This window comes from Astatotilapia calliptera, chromosome 14, assembly GCF_900246225.1.
Source record: "Astatotilapia calliptera chromosome 14, fAstCal1.2, whole genome shotgun sequence".
Taxonomy (NCBI): Eukaryota; Metazoa; Chordata; class Actinopteri; order Cichliformes; family Cichlidae; genus Astatotilapia; species Astatotilapia calliptera.
This window is the reverse complement of record NC_039315.1, coordinates 38,879,345-38,896,104: the sequence shown is the minus strand read 5'-3', so window position 1 is coordinate 38,896,104 and position 16,760 is coordinate 38,879,345. Positions and strand designations below refer to the sequence as shown.

Genomic DNA, 16,760 nt, shown 5'->3' with positions numbered 1-16,760 from the left:
CAATACAGAACTCCAACTATTTTATTTGTAAATGGAAGAAATCTAAAATGGACATCTTTCCAGATAGAGGAGGGATGATTATCGTATCTCATGGGGTGGGGATGATCATGAGAAAGGTGGTAGATCAGTCCAAAGCTTGGAGCTTGTTAGTGATCTAAGGCAGCTGGGAACACAGTGACCAAGAACCTTGTTGGTAACACACCATGCTGTAATGGATTGAAATCTTGCAACGCCAGCAAGGTCCCCTGCTCAAGAAGGTACATATACAGTTTAACAGTGAACATCTAGATCAGGGGTGTCAAACTGAAATACACAGTGGGCCAAAATTCAAAACTAGAACAAAGTCGCGGGCTAACGTTAATATTTATTGAAATATATTTATTCCTCCAGATATAAGAATGAATCTCTTCTTATGGACTCAAACACGTTTTGCTGAAAAACTGAATATGGAACAAGCAAAGCTTAATACTAAACAATATATATATTAGCTGTATAATACCAGTAGGCCAGCTCTGATAGTAATTTGGTATGGCTTCGCGGGCCAAATGTAATTAGGCCAGAGTTTGACACCTATGATCTACAGTGGGGCAAAAAAGTATTTAGTCAGCCACCGATTGTGCAAGTTCCCCCACTTAAAATGATGACAGAGGTCAGTAATTTGCACCAGAGGTACACTTCAACTGTGAGAGACAGAATGTGAAAAAAAAATCCATGAATCCACATGGTAGGATTTGTAAAGAATTTATTCGTAAATCAGGGTGGAAAATAAGTATTTGGTCACCTCAAACAAGGAAAATCTCTGGCTCTCACAGACCTGTAACGTCTTCTGTAAGAAGCTTTTCTGTCCCCCACTCGTTACCTGTATGAATGGCACCTGTTTGAACTCATCATCTGTATAAAAGACACCTGTCTACAGCCTCAAACAGTCAGACTCCAAACTCCGCCATGGCCAAGACCAAAGAGCTTTCGAAGGACACCAGGAAAAGTATTGTAGACCTGCACCAGACTGGGAAGAGTGAATCTACAATAGGCAAGCAGCTTGGTGTGAAAAACCAACTGTGGGAGCAATCATCAGAAAATGGAAGACATACAAGACCACTGATAATCTCCCTCGATCTGGGGCTCCACGCAAGATCTCATCCCGTGGGGTCAAAATGATCATGAGAACGGTGAGCAAAGATCCCAGAATCACACGGGGGGACCTGGTGAATGACCTGCAGAGAGCTGGGACCACAGTAACAAAGGTCACCATCAGTAACACACTACAACGGCAGGGAATCAAATCCCGCAGTGCCAGACGTGTTCCGCTGCTGAAGCCAGTGCATGTCCAGGCCCGTCTGAAGTTTGCCAGAGAGCACATGGATGATACAGCAGAGGATTGGGAGAATGTCATGTGGTCAGATGAAACCAAAGTAGAACTTTTTGGTATCAACTCAACTCGTCGTGTTTGGAGGAAGAAGAATACTGAGTTGCATCCCAAGAACACCATACCTACTGTGAAGCATGGGGGTGGAAACATCATGCTATGGGGCTGTTTTTCTGCCAAGGGGACAGGACGACTGATCCGAGTTAAGGACAGAATGAATGGGGCCATGTATCGTGAGATTTTGAGCCAAAACCTCCTTCCATCAGTGAGAACTTTGAAGATGAAACGAGGCTGGGTCTTCCAACATGACAATGATCCAAAACACACCGCCCGGGCAACAAAGGAGTGGCTCCGTAAGAAGCATTTGAAAGTCCTGGAGTGGCCTAGCCAGTCTCCAGACCTCAACCCCATAGAAAATCTGTGGCGGGAGTTGAAAGTCCGTGTTGCTCGGCGACAGCCCCAAAACATCACTGCTCTCGAGAAGATCTGCATGGAGGAATGGGCCAAAATACCAGCTACTGTGTGTGCAAACCTGGTAAAGACCTATAGTAAACGTTTGACCTCTGTTATTGCCAACAAAGGTTATGTTACAAAGTATTGAGTTGTATTTTTGTTATTGACCAAATACTTATTTTCCACCCTGATTTACGAATAAATTCTTTACAAATCCTACCATGTGGATTCATGGATTTTTTTTTCACATTCTGTCTCTCACAGTTGAAGTGTACCTCTGGTGCAAATTACTGACCTCTGTCATCATTTTAGGTGGGGGAACTTGCACAATCGGTGGCTGACTAAATACTTTTTTGCCCCACTCTAGATGATTCAGAGAACGCTTGTTAAAAAACGTGAAACCAAAATTGAACTCTATGGCATCAACTCAGCCGTTTTCTGACAGTGATCAAACACATACTGCAAAGACAATAAGAGAGTTGCCAAAGAAGCACATTAAGGTCATGCAGTACCCTATTCAGTTTCCAGACCTCAGTTGTATAAAGAATCTGTGGATGGAGCTGAAGCAGGCTTTAAGTTGCTGAGTGGCAGCCAAGAAACCTAAAAGATTTAGCGAGTTCATGTGAAGTGGAGTGGTCCAATCAGTTTGTAACTTAAATGTAATTCCTTTTGTCTGGATTTTAGGTTGCTGTTCTGTGTTTTTCCCCTAAAATAAAAACCACCATAAAAGTTAGAAACTGATCATTTCTTTATAAGCAAACTTTCCAATTCAGCAGGGGATCAAACAATTATTTCCCCCACTGTACATTTAATGACACGTTTACCAAATGTAGTGTGTAGCATCACTTTTCAAACCTTGTAGTCTGTTTCCTTTTTAGGGACATCGAGGTATGTGTGTGCTTGTGTTAGCTGATTCCAGAGTGGATTGGTGTTTGTTGCTATGGCACGTAACTTGCATCATTTTTAGGAGCCAGGTCACATGACCAGACATAGGTAAGGCCCGGACACAGAGCGATTGGGTTGTTTATCTAATGAGTGTTCGTTCTGCTCGTTTCCAGGCAGTGGAGGAGTTACTGGAGTCTTTGGAGCTGGAGAAGAGTAACTACCACATGGGGCTAAGCAGGGTGAGTTTTCCCTAATGCATACACTTTTCATCTCAATGTACTTCTGCTTATGAGTTAATGCAGTTTTCCTGTTATTGCAAACTCAACATTTCCTTCACAGTACTAATTCTTTTTGTGGTGATCCTCAGACGCCCCTCTTTTTTATTGCAATCCTAAAATCCAGTTCTTTCTTCTTTGTTGTCTTTACATTTGTTGTTGAAAATGAGATTTTTGTGGGTTTTCATCATCACTTTCTACACTGATGTTGATCAGCTTGTCGTCTGGCTGTTGCTGCTTTGTGTTGCTGTGAAAGAGCAAGAAAAAGTATTCAAATTCAAAAACCTTTTTATGCTTTGGCCCTTGCAGTTAAACAGATAATTAGAACACATTTTCATTCTACTCACTAGCTTGTCGAGCAAAAGGGGCGACAGGCTCTCTGTTTCTTTTTTGTTCCTCTGCAGTGACAAAGTCTTCACACTTCCACATGTATCCTCACTAGTTCTAATTCTCTTTTTTTTTTCTTTTTGGGGGCAAGAGGTGATATTTTCTGCACTCTCTGTATCTTGCCAAGCAGCAGTCAAACACTGCCAGACTGTTGAGGATAAAGTGCAGCTAATCACAAGGAAAAGGGCAGGCAGTTTTTGCTAATTAGATCTGTGAATGTCTGCGGAATAAAGAACAGTCTGGGCCTTGGCAGATATTGCAGAATGTTTGACCTTGCTTCAGAGTTTGACCACTACATTCCCAAAGTTAACTTTTTAGTACCAAAGTTTTCTTTTAATCTGTGGTTTTCATATCAGTAACATTGGTAATGCCTCTTGTTTTGTAATGTTTTTACTGACAGTTGAAACACAAAGGTGTCCAACCAGCTCATGTGGGAAAGTAAAGCACCAGCTTCCCATTTAGAGAGTAAGTGGCCCAGTCTGTGGGCCACTTACTCTCCAACCGGCCTACTCCTATAATACTTAACTAAACATCTGATAAATACTCTATATTACTCATCCATCGCTCCCCATATTTCTATATTAACAATTACAAAGTATGTACAGTTAGATCCGAAGGTCAGTGAAGATAAGTAAATACAGTTTCTAATTCCAGATGACAGTATCAGTTCTGTTAAATTACTGCAACACTTGAGCTAGATGGACTTGATAAAGACATTAAACATGATAATCAGTTTTATCCCAGGGTGATGTGGCAATGTTACAAAGACTTTTTTATACTGCTGAATAGGGATGGGTATTGATAAGATTTTCACGATTCCGATTCCATTTTCGATTCTGTTTAACGATTCGATTCTTTATCGATTCTTTTTAAAAAAGGAGAACACTAAGGTCGGTTAGCTTAGAACTTAGTTTTATATCTTCTCTTTGAACAAGATAGAAATTTAGGAGTAACATGGTCTTACAAACCCAACAGTGAGATCTTAAGAGTTCCAGCCTACGGCTCTTCAGTGGGGTGTCACAGGATCCCCAGGAAAAAAAATTGTAAATGTAAAATAATAAAATAAATATTCTTCTGTAGCAATAACAAAGCATAACATAAATTATTCAGTAGCAATTACACAAGAATATCCAGTAATGTCCCTGCCTACAATTAAACACTTACCGAAAATCGGGGGCATCTGCTGTGGCAAATGGGTGCAAGCCTTTGACCACAAACTGAGTCACTGCTCGGTGACATTCGTCTGTCCTGGCCTGAAAGGAGACGCTACCGGTAGACTGCAGTGAGAACTGCCAGCATCTGAGCCAGACTCTGTCTGTCTCTCTCATCATGGTCACCTAAATGCACAGTAATGGCAGGTTTTGTAATAAGGCAGATCGCGCTAACATAATATGCACTGTTAGTTGATTATTTACCTGCCGCATTAACGGGAGAGGACGTGCAAACGTTACCGCTGCTGCTGGGTTGAGATTCACGAGTCCGGAGCGGAATTAAAAACATGACATTTATTAAAGGTCATCGTGTGTTTTGTGAGCAAATGCTTTTGCATATTCGTAGTGTTTCCTCCCTTAAATGAAATATCTACTTTGCAAGTATTGCAAGTTGCCCTGTTGTCAGCCGTTCTCGTAAAGTATAACCAAACTTTTGAGCGTTTGAGCTGCCATGTTTCCTGCCAGGTAAATGACGCTCCGCAACGCGGTGACGTCATTCGGGGCGACTGGAATCAATAAGAGAATCGTTTGCAAAAATGGCAAAAAATTCCAAGGAATTGAAACACCGGTTCTCAACAAGAACCGGGTTTTGATACCCATCCCTACTGCTGAAAGTGTTTGGCTTTGCAAATGTTCCATAAATGGTAAATGGAGTTGAGGTCAGATTTCTGAATTCAATAAACATTAGTCTCTTTAAAGATGCTAACAAAAATTGTGTCCTCAAAGAATGGAGTGCCACTTCTCCTTTATGAAGAAGGTAGCTTGGTGAAGCAGCACTTCACATCACAGAATAATAACACAACAGGATAAATTTAGTTAAACACATTACGTTATATCACTACATATTATTATTTATGTTATTATAGAATTATATATATATATATATATATATATATATATATATATATATATTATTACTATATATTATTACTATATATATATTTGTGTATGTTATTTTTTTTTAATCAGAGTCAGATGGAAATACAAGAAAGACAGGCACACTTAAAAAATGGCAGTGAAGAGAGCAATGACTTGCCTAAGAGATGTTGTTGATAATTAAAGGTACATTTTCCAGCTAACGTTTGTCTGTGTTAAATAATAACACCTGCCTAACATGGTCTATGTCAGGGGTGCCAAACTCATTTTACATGGCGGGCAACGTACAGCTCACTTTGACCTTAAGTGGGCCAGACCAGTGAAACTTCCCATTCAGTATAAAGAAGTTACTTATTTAACTGTTTTTCTACATGAGGAAGAAAAAGCTGCTGTGACAAGGAAAGAAATCTGTAGGCACGCATCTTTGGACTTAAACTGTAAGTAATAGATGTGAAAGGTTACGGCAAAAATTCTTGCAGCTGATTGCCCAGACTGTTCAGGTTTTTTTGTAATCGTAAAAACCAGAAATTTCTATAGAAAGTGGAAAAACAGAAACTTTTCTGTCATTTAAATTTTTAATGCCTAATTATTTTGTGTAGTATGAATGGCCATATGAGAGCATTTTATCAGTAGGAAAAACTGTAAGACTTAAGAAAACAAACAAACAAACAAACAAAACGGTTAAAAGGCCAAAGTTTCTGCTTGTGCTTGTTTGTGGTGAGCAGAAGTTCAAACAAGTTAAGAATTATAAATAACTTCAAGCACATTCTGGCCTATGAGACTCATTTAGACCCTGAGCCATGGCTCTGTGCTACATGCAGATATTCAAAGACACTTTGTATATAGTTTATTTTGTGTAATATTCAATACTGAACTGTAACTTAGGAGAACACATATGAGGTTTAAGGCCTGGATATGTTTGAAACCTTTTATCCTCCACCATGGAAAATGGCTGAATATAAAAGTGGATATCACTTCAGACAGTCTCCAATATCATTGAAATGCAGCCAGATGCTGCTCATTTTACATTTTAGCTCCTTTCTTCACTTTTTCCCAACACGCTTGCATTTAAATCCAGCTCGCCGTCTCTCTGTGTACTTGGCTTGTACCACTACACTTGTTGTCTTCGGAACATCTGTCCCCCTTAATGGGGCGATCGTGGCTCAAGAGTTGGGCGTTCGCCTTGTAATCGGAAGGTTGCCGGTTCGAGCCCCGGCTTGGACAGTCTCGGTCGTTGTGTCCTTGGGCAAGACACTTCACCCGTTGCCTACTGGTGGTGGTCAGAGGGCCCGGTGGCGCCAGTGTCTGGCAGCCTCGCCTCTGTCAGTGCACCCCAGGGTGGCTCTGGCTACAATGTAGCTTGCCATCACCAGTGTGTGAATGTGTGTGTGAATGGGTGGATGACTGGATATGTAAAGCGCTTTGGGGTCCTTAGGGACTAGTAAAGCGCTATATAAATACAGGCCATTTACCATTTACCATTTAAATCTTTTGCATAATGGTATGATCCCAGCCCCCCACCTCCACCCCCGATTTTAATAATTTAAATAAATAATAATATTACATTTCATCTAAGAGACTGAGGGTCTTAATACTAGCATTGTCTTTCTCAGTATTTTCTAACAAGTCACATGTCCCGCCATCTAAAATTAAAGCAAATCACACAGACTTTTGACATTAGTTGTGTTTGGACTCTCATCAGCCTGGAGGAATTAGCAGTAACACAAGATTTGTGGGCTGTGCAGGTATTGCTGCCAACCTGTCCCTGGTGTGCAATGCCAAACTTTTTGTAGCTCTCTGCATGGTAGTATTAAACCATTCCCACACTGACACAAGGGTCTCTGAGGAGCATAGCTGTTCATGTTTGCCGCATGTGTTGTCTGCTTCCAGGCTAGTTAGACATCATCTTCCCACGATAGAAAATCCCACTGGAGCAGAATTGATTTGTGGTACCCGAATCCATTTTTGGGGAGTGGAAAAAGCATTTCTGTGCTTTTTATACCTTAGCCACTTCATTTTCCCACCAGCATCTATAGCCACAACAACAGTAAGGCAGTATTTAAAACTGTTAGATTGGCGTATAGGGAAAAGGCCTGCACAATGCCATTTTACACAAAATATCAGTATTTGTAGAAATCTATAAAGCTCCACAAACATAAACAAAAGTAATTCACCATAATATTCTTTGATACTCTGGAATTTGCTATAAGCCCTGAACAAATGTTGTTGTTGTTTTTCCCTCTGGCAGTAAACATAGCTCACAGGCAACTGGATGAGGAACAACCTACTGCTCATTAAACCACTATATAAAAAAACAAAACAACCCCAAACAAAACTATAGCAGTTGCCCAGCTGGGCTGCAAATTTTGACTTGGACCCAAAATCATAGTAGATCACCTCACTGAACTATAACGCAGGTACCCACACAGTGATTATTGCAGAATTACATATACTCATCATGGGCATAACTGTTATTTGTAATTTAGGGTTTTTAATAATTTCTTTAAACTGCTGTTTTAGTTCCAGTGAAAGGAACTCTTAATGCTTCAGCACACCGAGGCATTTTGGATAATTTCATGCTCCCAACTTTGTGGGAACAGTTTGGTAATGGTCTCCTTCTGTTCCAACATGACTGTGCACCAGTGCACAAAGCAATGTCCCAGAAAGTCTATTCTGTTCATCTGGAGTTAGCGTTGTCAGTGGAAGAAACTAGAGATGGACCGATCCGATATTACGTATCGGTATCGGTCCGATACTGACGTAAATTACTGGATCGGATATCGGAGAGAAATAAAAAATGTAATCCGATCCATTAAATATCAAAAAAGCACCTCACAAAACTTGCGACACGGCGTAACTTGGCTCATAACCGTAGCACGTCGGAGCAGTATGCATCACGTGATAGAGCGGCTGTGTGTGTTTGTAGCCTCGCTACCAAACCAGCATTTCATCTCCGAGGAAGTTATCCCAGAGAGAAGTGAAGCAAGTGTGTAAGTTCATCTCTGAATGTTTGTAAAGCATTCCCGCGTTAAGCTTAACAACCGATATATGGAGCGACTGCCTCTCTCCCTCCCTCTCCTGCTGCTACTTCAATCATGAACCTGATCAATGATCAGCTGATCGGCTTTTCTGTTGCGAGTCCGTCTCTCTTGTTTGTTTTTGGCCCACTTTGGACCAGAAAGAGGAAACCAGCGGCTGAACAACAGCAGCACGGATCTGGCAAAGTTTAGCCAGGGGGGCCGATAGGGCATTAACTGGGAAAAGGGGCACAAAGACATACTTTTCTTTCTTATTCTCATTTAAAATGTCTAGCTTTTAATAAATAATTATCTGAATCTTACACCCAAAGTTTTAATCTGATGTAAAATGTATAGAAGTCCATTACTGTATATAGTAACTGTTAAGTCTAATATACCCTAGTAAGCTATAGTACTTTTTCCTTTGGGAAGGTACCATCTGTGCAGTCTGCCATTCTGTAGCAGAAAGATGTTGAATCTATTTAATTATTCTTCAAAAATTATTGATTTCTGTGCATTTTTTTTCACACTGCATCAAATTAAAGTTGATTAAGTCGATTAAGCATCATTAGGTGGAGGGTGGTTCCCTATTTTTTTTTGCTGGGAGTTTGCAACCCTATTAGTTAGGTTGCTTAATATTTCTGCTAAGTGCTCTTTAAAATACCAGAATAGGGAGGATGGAGCAGGTTTAAGTTCATTAGATTGATCAGTTTTGCTGAACTATGACATATTTTGTGTGCAGTGTATTTTTTACATACAGGTATAACAGAATAGCTTTAGTGTTGTTTATTTAAACTTGAGTATGAACTTATACAAAATGCAGCAAGATATTAAAAAAACTGTTTTATTGATTAAAAAACACTATATCGGATTCATATCGGTATCGGCAGATATCCAAATTTATGATATCGGTATCAGACATAAAAAAGTGGTATCGTGCCATCTCTAGAAGAAACATTTAGTCAATCCACCAAGTGACTTCTTCAGTCTCAGCTGGCTGCAGGTTTACCCTTCATTATAAAGAGTACATTTGATTAATGACTAAAACTAGCCCAACTGACAAACGATGGGCTGTGAGGTCAGTTTCTTTATCATTAATATGCAAATTGTTGCTTTGAACAGCTTTTTTCCTTGAACACATGAAGTCATCATTTTAAAAAGTGCTACATTTACAAAAGTTTACACAAATAAACTACATTTATTTCTAATTACTCTGGTTATCTTTTTCTAATATTAAAATTAGAGCAACCTGGTCTCAAACACAAACCCGTATCCAACCAGGTCGAATGCCACCCATATTTCAGACAACCAAAACTTCTAGAGTACTGTCGTCAGAATGACATCATGATTGTTAGCTATTGCCAAACTGGCTCCTCTAGAGATGCATCTTGGGTGAATTTGAAATGTCCTCCTCTGCTGGGCGATGAGGTGCTTGTATCCATTGGGGAAAAAGTACAACCAAAGTAGTGCCCAGGTGGCCCTGCGCCTCAACATACAGAGAGGAGTTGTAATGATCCCAAAGAGCTTCAAAGCTGAGCGGATCAAACACAACTTCCAGATATTTGATTTTTCACTGACTGAGGAAGAAATAAAAGCCATTGAAGCACTGAATAAAAATATTCGGTTTGTTGAGTTGCTGATGTGGATTGATCATCCGGAGTACCCCTTTTGTGATGAATACTGAACTCTGTAACTTTTATGTGATGTACTTGATTTTTAAGAATAAATGACAGATCATGGGAAAAAAATTAAAAAAATTAGAGCAAATAGTTTTTAACAGCACTTTACTTGAACTTGAACTATTAACTTCAGAGAGTTAATAATGTGAGAAAATAAAGGAGAGAGCCAGTATATGTGACACTCTTCTAACTCTACTTGTCCTTCTGCAGGTGTTCTTCAGAGCAGGGATTCTGTCCAGACTGGAGGAGCAGCGAGATTTCCAGACGAGGAGGAACATTTCTCTCTTCCAGGCTGCTTGCAGGGGATACTTAGCCAGACAGGCGTTCAAGAAGAGAAAGGTAGGACTACTTTATCATTTGGCATTTAAAAAGTTAGGAATTACGTGTTGAAATCTGACCAACACAGCACTGATGACTTGCAAAAAAGATATGTCGTATATTTGCCATTTGTAAATATACTGGCTTTCCCCCTGCTGCTCGGATGATTTTTGTGATCATGCATCTCCAGTGAGCAACTGCCAAAGAAACAGCTCTCAGTCAGCTACTCTTTCCCACTGTGACTTCATCATAGTGTCTTCTTTAACCATTCCAGTATCGATTACTGACTGTGTGACGTCATTCTCATACCTTTTATCACCTTTCCCCCCTCCATTTTCATTTTTCATTTTTGATTGTGTTTCGTTTTGTTCTGCATTTGCATTTACATACCTTTGAGGTGACTGTTGTTGGGATTTGGCATTATATTCCTTATAGGTGACTTCTGTCAGGTAGATAGATGATAGGTTAGGAGGAAAACTTTAAGGAAAGGAACTGAAGAAACTGGAGATGCAGAATACCCCTTTAATCTGTCTGTACCTTTTATGCCTCATTGGTATGACCTTATTATTTTACTTCACTATAACCACAAAAAGCTTGATTCCTGACATTGACTTTGAATCCAGAATGAGTAGAACTATTAGGACATTACAGGCAATAAAAAACACATAATCAATCATAATCTTGAGCAGCCATGTGTTAACATCCTTCTGGAAATGCCCTCCTGGTAATCCTCTTAAAAAACAAACACTGGATGTCATCAGTCCCCGAGGAGACATCAGGGCCAACCAGTAAGGAGCCACAAGTGCAGCCATGGCTATTATTGCCTCAAGGCCTCGGTTTGAGCCCCAGCTTTTATGGCAAACAGTTATCTCGTATAATTGATGTAGACTGGAACTGGGTTAATTTCTTTCATGTCATTGTAAATAGCTAGTTGCTGATGTGCTGTTTATAGGCATTGGACAGAGTCTCAGACTTAGTTGTGTCAGAAGTTGGTGTTGAAGGCAAAGAGTAGCAGTGACTCTTGAGGTAAGGGACAGAACATGTCTGACAGATAAAACCCAATTTTGGGGTTAAAAACATGCATAAAAGCGTTAACCCAACTGACTAAAAGACAAACCAAGGCAATGTCTATACAACAAAAGTATGATTTTGCATTTTTTATACATATATATTTATTTTAAATGGTACAATACTAGTACCTTAAAAATTCATTGTCCAGAAGCAGGTGTGATAATATTAAAATACAAATATTAAAAAACAAAAAAGTCTATTTAGAAAACTAGAGTTTTCTAAATGGTAAATTATACTAGTATTTGTAGCGCCTTGCTACTTCACTTGAGCACTCAAAGTGTTTTCTACTAAAAATCGTATTTACTCGATCACATTCAGACAGCACTGTTATCTACGCCTAAATGCTGTATCTAACATTCACACACACAATCTGATGGGTGCATCGGGGGAGTGCGTCTGGGAATAAGTATCCTGATCAGGGATCCGAGGATACTTCAGCACTTGGACTGGATGAGCCGGAGATTGTTGCACCTACCTTATAATCAGTAGACTGCCTGCTCTACTGCCTGAGCTACAGTTGCCCCTGTTTCAATTAAAAGACCGTCATGGGATTTCATTATTATTTGACAGTTCCCCTGAAATAAAAGTGAGTTCGAGTTTAGATGTGTTTAGGTTGCTACAAAGAAGCTTTAAGGATGTGTTACAAGTTACCTGTTTGGATGATTGTGCTTTAGTCCTTTTCTTCTCTGCATGCGTGCGCGCGCTTGCGCGTGCATGTGTGTAAAATAATAACCTGACAAGTGGGAAACATTGGTGCTGTCTCGCAAAATACACGTGGGGATCTGTTGACTTCATGTGTAGCTTTACAGAAGTGATCATGCTGCTTGTGAAACTTTTCTCATGTGTACTCAAAGTTAATTTGGTACACAGTGTTTGTATTTGTGGTAAGTGTATATGTGTGTGTGGAGATTAAGCTTTCATTACCATTTCATTTTATCCTGTCTTGCAGCACTGGTCTCAGGGCTGCCAACAAAAAAGACTTTTCAAGGGCGTTTGGCTTTCATGTTATCCCCCAAAGAACTCAGTTTGAGCCTCATCTCTTGTGGCAAACAGTAATCTCATGTAATTGATGTAGAACTGGGCACATTTCTTTTACGCCGTCGTAAATAGTTTGTTTCTAGTGCGCTGTTCATAGGCATCCTGGAGAGTCTCAGACTTGGTTGAAATCTTAAAGCAGATAAGAGGAAATGGCTCACACTGTAGTTTGTCTTCTAATGCAACTTAGGATGCCTTGACAAGTTCATATCATCACAATCACATATGTCTAAATTATCTTCTCAATAAGTTACCCAGCATTTCATCACTTCAGTGCTTGTATTGTAAAGGAGCAGTAAGAAATGCTGGATTTGCACTAGAGTTCTAAAAATTACAAGAATGAAAAGTGAAAGTGATAGACATCAGTCAAATCCAGCATCACAGCCCTGTGAATAAACTTTAAAGACACATTAAATCCAATCTGCTTACCCATAAAACATACATTGAATGGATATTGTTAACAAAATGAATGCCGGTGGGAGCTTTAAAGATGTAGGAGTTGATTGAACTCTGCAGTTACTGAGTCAGCTGGGTGCTGGCGGCTTTTATGTAATGCTGCTCTGTAACTTTACAGACTCCGTATACTGAGTGTTCAACATTAGCCAAAAAGCTAATGAAACTAAAAATCAAAGATTTATCCAAGTCCGTCCTTTTTCATTCTTACAGATGGACTTAGTTTAGAATGTGAATTTGTGCTGTAATTTGTATAACAATCAGGTTTGCTTTTTTTGTCACAAGACACAACCGGTTAGTTTGTTTACCCATCTAACCCACTTCCCTGCTCTAGGGAACCTCCTTGTTGTCTTCCACATTCCTCATATCCTACCCCCTCTCTCCCTGAGGGAGCTGCATTCAAAGCACTCCAGGAGATAAGTGAGATGGAGAAGGATGATGGGGAAATAGGAAAAAAGGAAAGAAAGATGAAGACTCCACTTCGCCATGGGGGAACAGACAAATAGAAGAGATCTGCTGACTGCTTTGAAGCCCTGCAGTCTGTCTCCACTCTCTCTCTTTTTGACATTCATAGGAACAGTTGAGAGTAGAGGAGCACGGGGGATTCCACTGCCAGCCAACGCTGAGCCTAATTAAACAGTTGCCTAAAGAAAGAATCCCCACTTTCCCCACCCTGACAGGAAACAGGTGTATTGAGAAAGATGCTACTGCTTGTATTCAGACCAGGGTTTTAATAGTTTTGCAATTTTCATTAGTTTTTATTTTTATTTAGTTTTGACTTCAGATTTTCAATTTTATATCAGTTTTAATTAGTTTTTACCAATTGTTTGCTAGTTTAGTTTAGTTTTTATTTTTTTGAAAATCCTTAGTTTCAGTTTAGTTTTGATTAGTTTCAGTTATAGTTTTAGTTTTGTTTGCAATAATTAAGTGTAACAAATTCCCATTTTCATCATATCAGTCATGCTCTTCTGCTTATCCTTTGGTATGTTGCTATTCCAGCTACCATACCCTGCACCCTGGACAGGTCGCCTGTCTGTCGCAGGGCTAACATGCAGAGACAGACAACTCACATTTCCACCTATGGGTTCTTTAAATAAATAAATAAAGGCAGATGAACAACCATTGATACCAGGCAAATATAAAATTTATATCTTGGCCCCAATGAGACTATTAACTCTTGCAGCACCGGGTGTTCGTAATTTTGGTTCAAGTGAATTGATAAACCTTTTGAAGGCAATTGACTCACACAGTTATGTAGATATCCCCGTCCTGTTGTCTCGGGATGCATCACGCTGCCTTGCCTGGGGTTAGCTTCTGTTTTCTGGGGATGAGGTTTGAGTGTGCTCCCTTACCTTCTCAAGGTAAGCTAGGTTAGCCTTCTTGTGCGAGCTTTTCAAGTGCACTTTAAGGTTTGTGGGATTTTTTTCCCCTTTAGAAATGTCCCTCATAATTTGTCTCTTTCCACTACAAGACACTTGCTTTATCCAAAACACAGTCATATTCAAAGTAATCCCAAATTGGGATAATGAGACAGCAAGAAAAAAATCTGGAAACTAAACTTCATTTTCACCCTTGACTATTGTATGACACACACACATCTACGAAAACTAAACACATTTTTGCTATAAATTCAGTTAATTTTAGTTAGTTTTGTGAACACTCATTACAGTTTTAGTTAGTTTTCCTTTTTTTGTTTTTATTTTTATTTCCGTTAACGAAAATGTTTTTTCACTTCTAGTTTTCGTTATTTCGTTAGTTTATCTGAAATAAAGCCGTGTGTTGAAAGCATTTGAAACAAAATGTATAAGAACGTTGGATCTAAACTTTTAATGAAGTAAAATCATACAGTTTGGTGAAAAATATCTTGAGCCAGTCCTCTTTTCTCTTTGCTAGGAAATAGGAAGCTAAATAAGACTTGAAGCTTGAAAGTCAGTATTTGTTATTTTGACTGTCTTTACGCTCCAACATAGCCATAACTCTCTTAGGCTCACTATGGAAAACTGTGGTTGGGGTCCATGTCCTGACCAAAATTATGGAGAAATATTGGTGATCTTTGAAGTTGTCATTTCAAAGATAGGGACCAGGTCTGAGGCTACTAACTACTGTCTTCAAAGGATTTCAAAAGGTCCATCAAGATGAGAATAAAATAGCACCAAGACGGAGTCTGTCTGCGATCAGTTTTCCATTGAACAGGTTCAAGTTAGCACGTATATGCAATCTGTTTGCAATAATACCACAATTAACTCTAGTAAATCTAAAATCTGTTGCCATCTGCACCAGATGACCACTGATGAGCAACCACTGATCAAAAACCACTGATCAATGGCCATGAGTACAATTCAGAGAGCTGGGGAATGGCTGCAGTCACAGCATTGTAAGATGGTGAAAGATGTAACACCGGTACCAGAACCATGACACAGAACTTCTCACAAATCTTCAATCATACCTCCCATAATCATAAGTTATGTTTCAAGTATTATAAGCAGTAACACTTTAACACAAGACCTGCCAGAATGGGCCATTTTGATCGTGACCTGTTTTTGAAGTTAAGTTGTTCATTTTCATGTTATTTCTTTTCTAGTTTTAAGCAAAGGTTGGTAAAATAAGTATTTAAAATGGCTTTTGATAGGTTTGTGTAGCACAGGCCTATTGCTGGAACACCAAGACAATTCTACTACAATGGCAAAAGCAAGACGCAAGTCACCAGAGCTCTTTGTGTTGCTCGTGCACGAGGGAGAGAACTGTGACGAGCGCCGTTCCTTCCGCTCGAACCTCAGTCGCTCTCAGTTAGCTCCCTTGCAGCACTGTTCTTTATTGTGGTTACATGAATATGCATAGTCTCATTAACATATGACGTCTTACATAGGCATACATGTGAACAAAGAGTACCGTCTGTGTGTATGTGTAGGTATGCGTGTGTGTGTGTGTGTGTCCCAAGATGTGACCCTGTGAACGACTCCCCAAAGCTGGTGCCAGGAGCCCAGCGGTCCACCTAAACAAAGGGCTTTTATACTAAAACAGATACAGAGTAGGTGTCTTCCTATCCCATAAATCAGTAAGAGAAGGTACGACCTCTCTCATGACCCTAGGACAGTGGTCCCCAACCCCCGGGCCTCGGACCAGCACCGGTCCGTGAGTCGTTTGGTACCGGGCCGCGAGAGTTGAGGCTCAGGTGTGAAATGTATGGTTTTCAGGGTTTTTATCGTTTTTCAGAGTTATTTTGTTATTGTTTTTACCGTTAACTCTGTTTTCCTGGGTCTTTTCACGTGTGTTATGAATAAATCTTCTTTTTTTCGGTACCGGTACTGGTTTTATTTTGTTGTATTTATCCACGACACCTTAAAGGCCGGTCTGTGAAAATAATGTCGGGCATAAACCGGTCCGTGGCACAAAAAAGGTTGGAGACCGCTGCCCTAGGATGTGTGTGTATGCCAGAACCCTCTGGGAGGCACACAGAGTCTTTGCAGACTGCTAAGGATCAGACATCCTATCACTATGCAATCGACTATATACCTCTAAGCATATATGAGTATATATTTCTAAGCATAAATGACAATCCAACAATATAAACCTAACAACTTTCTAGGGTTTTTGTTAGATTTATAGATTATTTAGATAATTTCATTACTGATCATACATTTAAGATATGCATTATAATAAACTAATAAACATAGGGAACAACAAATTACACAGCAGCTGGCACATGTAAATATTTAATTGTTATAGAGGAAGAA

At 39.7% G+C, this 16,760-nt stretch overlaps 1 protein-coding gene across 11 annotated transcripts in view; it reads left to right on the top strand.

Moving 5' to 3' along the window:
• Window positions 1–16,760, top strand: part of myo18ab (myosin XVIIIA b) — a 131,826-nt gene that overhangs the window by 66,484 nt on the left and 48,582 nt on the right. For all 11 annotated transcript variants that reach the window (XM_026192025.1, XM_026192024.1, XM_026192028.1 and 8 more), the window contains 2 exons: window positions 2,878–2,943; window positions 10,360–10,488. In XM_026192025.1, the coding sequence (XP_026047810.1) occupies window positions 2,878–2,943; window positions 10,360–10,488 (195 nt within the window). The remainder of the gene's footprint in view (window positions 1–2,877; window positions 2,944–10,359; window positions 10,489–16,760) is intronic.